Here is a 4,398-nt window from a genome sequence, read left to right on the forward strand (position 1 = left end):
CCCAGGTGTCCGGACAGATCGACCAGGCATACGCACAGCGTTCTGTTGCGAGGCTGATGTCGATAGCTGTTCGCACGCCCCTGCGCACAAAGGTTGGCTCCCCGGAGTTCAGAATCTTCAAGCCTGCTCGCACGATAACGTCTGCAGCGGCTCGACCCCGGGTACAACAACGATGCCCACCCCAGGCAGTGTGGTGTCCGTTCAAGTCCCCACAGAGGAGGAAGTCGCGGCCTAGGCGAGCAGTAAGGGGCAGCAGGCTGGAGGCGTTCCATGGCTTATTCGGACGCACGTAGAAGCTAGCCACTGTGGTGTCCCAAGAGCCCAAACGCACAGTCACTGCACAACACTCCATCGGGCCACTCGTGAGATCCTCAACACGAACTACTGTGTGCGGGATAGAGGTTCGTACGAACACTGCGCACCGGGCAGTGTCTTGGGGGTGGCCATCCACGAGGCACGGTACATCGGAGCACCCGGAGACAGTGCAGGATGTCGTACTACAGTAGCCAACATACCCAGGTAGCCGTAGAGACTCGCTGGTGATGTACACTTCCTGCAGGGCAAGCACATCGAACTCGTCCTGCAGCAAGCGTTCTTTCAGTTCAGAATGCCGCCGCCGCAGCCTGTTGATGTTCCACTGGAGAACGCGTGGGCGGCGGCTGGGTCCTTGAGGACTAGCCATGATGGCTGGGAGTGTTCTGCAAACCACCGGCTTGAAGGCAGATGGCTTTCAGTGGACTTCCTGATGGGAGCAGCTCGCCGACGGCCCGCAATGTGAGCTGCAGCGAGGCGATGATGGCGTCCCGCGGATCATCCCGGAGTTGTGCCGTGGGCGAAGCAGATTGCTTCATAGCAGGGCTTACGGGGGAAGCCTTGGAAGCGGGGCTAGGCAGCACCGAGCAGGCATCAACCGATTGAGGAACAGCAGGTGTTGGTGCTGGAGGCGGTGTGCCGGAGACGGCCTGAGCATACGTGCGGGTGGCTGCGCTAGCAGGAGGCGTCGGAAGCTGTGAGTGATTCGCTTCCTGTACCATAGCTCGCACAGCGCGCCTTGAAAGTGGGACCGTAGAGGAGGCCATGATGGTCGCCACCTTGCGTTCCTCTTGCCATTTACGACAGGTAGGAGTGTTTGCAGGGTGGTTGTGACCGCAGTTGACACAACGGGGTCTGGCGCTGCAGCTCTCTGTAGAGGGGTGGCTCCGGCCGCAGCGTAGGCAGCAATTGGCTCGCCGGCAGGTCGCTGTTGCATGTCCAAGGCGGCCACACTGCAGGCATTGCAGTGGACGCGGCCTGGCTGGACGCACACGACACCTCAGCTTGTAGAGGCTCACATGCTCCGGCGGAACAGGGCCAGCAAATCGAAGCGTCACTGTGTTCCCGTTGCGGGCAGCAGATACCAACGGGACGCTCGACTCAATGGACTGTAATAGATCGTCGTCCGTAAGATCGCCCTCCACACCATGCAGGTACCCCGTGCTGTATCCTCGGTCAGCGGGAAGTCGGGCGGACACCGGGATGCCGCAGAGCTCCGTGACACCAAGAAGCTCCTCGATGCACTCCCGTGAGGACACGTCGGCTGCCACGATATTTCGGCGGCTGTTGACTCGCACTTTGATGACGCCGGGCCGCGAAGATAACGCAGACGCCAGCGCCAGACGCGAACTCTGCATGAAGGCACCGTTCGGTGCTGACGGCTTGAATAAAACTGTGCCTGCTACGGCTGGGTCAGCGGGGAGCACAGGAGACGAGGCAAGGGCCCTCGCACGTCGACGAGCGCCCCTTGAGGAAGCCAGCGTGAAATCTTCAGGTGCAGGATCGCTGGCGTGCGGTTGAGAACTAGCTGTTCCGTTGGCGCTTCGAGGGACCTCCTTTGGGCACGGAGATTGCGACGCGGTTTCAGTGTCTGAGGCGTTGATTGCAGGCTTCTCGGGGAGCTGTGAAGTAGAAGGAGCCCTCCGGCGCTTGGACTTGCCCTTCTTCTTCCTAACAGAGTTAACAGTCATCGGCTGCGAGTTTTCCTTCAGAAAAGCCACGGCGGAGTGTTGAGGAAGATTTGGTGTCGGAGCAGCCATGCTCGGCTGTGACATTCCACCAACGGTCGCTGAAAGCTGTGCGGGACGCGGCAGCGCGTCGCAGCCACCATGAGTCTCCGGCCGGGATGGGTTATGTGCTGGTTGCACATGCTTGCGTGGAGCGTCGCAGTCGCTCCCCTCATCATCGCGGCCTCGCTTGCGAGAGCTAGTGGAGTCCATTTGCTCATCCAGGGTGACCGCAGGCAGCGGGCAAGCGCTGGGGTCAATAGAGCATATTGGAGTTGCTAACTTTGAGCTGGCTGAAGTCGGCTGTTGCAGAGGCGCAGGTTGCGCCATCGGGTTCGCAGATGGGTCCGGCAGCACAGCGGCAACAGGAGCGGCCGAGATTGCGGCAGTAGCTGAGGAGGCGGCGCGTCTCGTCTGCCACAAGTCCACAATAGTGGCAGCGTTTGCTTGAAGGGTCTGACAGAGTCGGAGCTCCTCGTAGCTGGTGGGCACCAGGGACGCAGCTGACGCACTACAAGAGCGGCGATGGCACTTGCGAGGGACGCGCGAAGCGGGGGGTGCAGACTCGGCCATGGTAGCGTTCGTGCCTCGCGGTAGGAAACACGCGACACGAAAAACCACCTAAGGGCGTCGAGAGCACAGTCACAGTCACGGAGGCAGTCTCACCGGGCGACTCGTACTCACAGTATAAAAGAACATACGCAAAAGGCGAACAACACTGGCGGCGAAATGCAAGAGACGCCACAGCGTCTCTCGCATACGCAAGAGCTCAGAAGAACACGTCCGTTCGCTCAGGAGTCTTGACAAAGAGTCCTAAGAAAGCATGCTGATATTGGCCTCGATGGATGGATGGATGCTATGAGCGTCCCCTTTAAAACGGGGCGGTGACATGTCTGCCACCAGGCTCGAAGAAAAAAAAAAAAAAAAAGAAAGTAAAAAAAGCTTCCTTGTTTCATGTTGGCCTAATACCTTATCTACATTGATTAAATCTATGTTATTATACCAAAAAATATAAATTCACGGTCCATCTCTCTGCCTCTTAAGGCAGAATGACCTTATTTTTCCCCCATTATTTATTTTTGTTCTTTATCTCTACTTTTCTGCCACCAATACTCTAACCGTCTCTTACTTATTTCTATCGCGGACGTGTTCAGCTTTCCATTGTTGTCCCTAAAACCCAAGGCTTCATGTAGACTCGTGCCCACACGTATACCTGGGTGAATATCGCCACATTCAATCAGTACATGTTCCATCGTTTCCTTAGTTCCCCCGCAGCATGTACATTGTTCTTCTTCGTTACTAAATCTCGCTTTATAACTACGCGTTCTAAGGCAGCCCGACCTTGCTTCAAACAGTAAAGCGCTTCCCCTTGAATTATCGTAAAACCTTTCCCTCCTTATTTCGTTTTTTCCTTTTCGGTAGTTACTCAGAGCCGGCTTCTTTTCCATCGCTGTCATCCAATAAGTCCTCTCCGCCTCTCTGACCTTCCGCTTAATGCTCCTTGTTGCCATATCGCCCGCACTGCCAGCCGTATATTTACTGGTGAGCCTCCTAGTTCTTTTTCTCCACTGCGTGTCAACGCTTTTTCTATACAAATACCTGAAAACCTTCTCTGCCCATCTACTCTCCTTCATTTTCCTCAGCCTCTCTTCGAATCTCATTTTGCTCTGCGCTTCCCTCACTTCAAAGCCTGTCCATCCCATATCACCCTTTACCGCCTCATTTGTCGTCTTCCCGTGAGCGCCCAACGCGAGGCGGCCCACCGTCCTTTGATTTACATCCATTCCTGATTGCACCTCTGACTTCATGCACACCACTGAGTTCCCAAATGTAAGCCCCGGAACCATCACACCCTTCCACAGCCCTCGAAGCACCTCGTACCTATTGTATCCCCATAAAGCTCTGTGCTTCATAATTGCAGCATTCCTCTTTCCCTTTGCTACCGATGCTTTCTCTTGTACCTCCATATATCTATCCCCCTCATTTACCCATACTCCGAGGTACTTGTACTCGCTTACCCTCGGTATTTTTTGGCCCTGTATTAATACCGTATGGTCTCCGTGATCATTGAATACCATCAATCCACATTTTGTTGCACTAAATCCTAGTCCTAGAGCCTCACACTCCCTTCCGCATATATCTGCCAGTCGCTGTATATCATCTTGACTGTCCGCAAATAAGACAATATCATCAGCATAAAATAGACCTGGAAGCTTCTGCTCAACCATCGTGCCGACCTGTTTGTGTCCCATTCTATACAAACTGTATTTCCTCGGTATATTTCCCTCAAAAGCTGTACACAGTCGTCACCTATGCCCACTTCCTTCAATATATCCCACAAAATTTCCTGATTAACGTT

The 4,398-nt window shown here is 54.8% G+C and overlaps 1 protein-coding gene across 1 annotated transcript; it reads right to left on the minus strand.

Annotated features, from left to right (window-relative positions):
- Positions 1-674: 674 nt before the first annotated feature.
- Positions 675-2,612, minus strand: LOC119376683 (uncharacterized). The gene has a single exon (XM_037646434.1). The coding sequence runs from the start codon at positions 2,610-2,612 to the stop codon at positions 675-677; it is 1,938 nt and encodes a 645-aa protein (XP_037502362.1).
- Positions 2,613-4,398: the final 1,786 nt, after the last annotated feature.

The sequence above is a fragment of the Rhipicephalus sanguineus genome, unplaced genomic scaffold (genome assembly GCF_013339695.2).
Source record: "Rhipicephalus sanguineus isolate Rsan-2018 unplaced genomic scaffold, BIME_Rsan_1.4 Seq19, whole genome shotgun sequence".
NCBI lineage: Eukaryota > Metazoa > Arthropoda > Arachnida > Ixodida > Ixodidae > Rhipicephalus > Rhipicephalus sanguineus.

Bases quoted from the DNA above. Each gene is read 5' to 3' on its own strand.
- LOC119376683 (XM_037646434.1), bottom strand. From the start codon at position 2,612: ATGGCCGAGTCTGCACCCCCCGCTTCGCGCGTCCCTCGCAAGTGCCAT.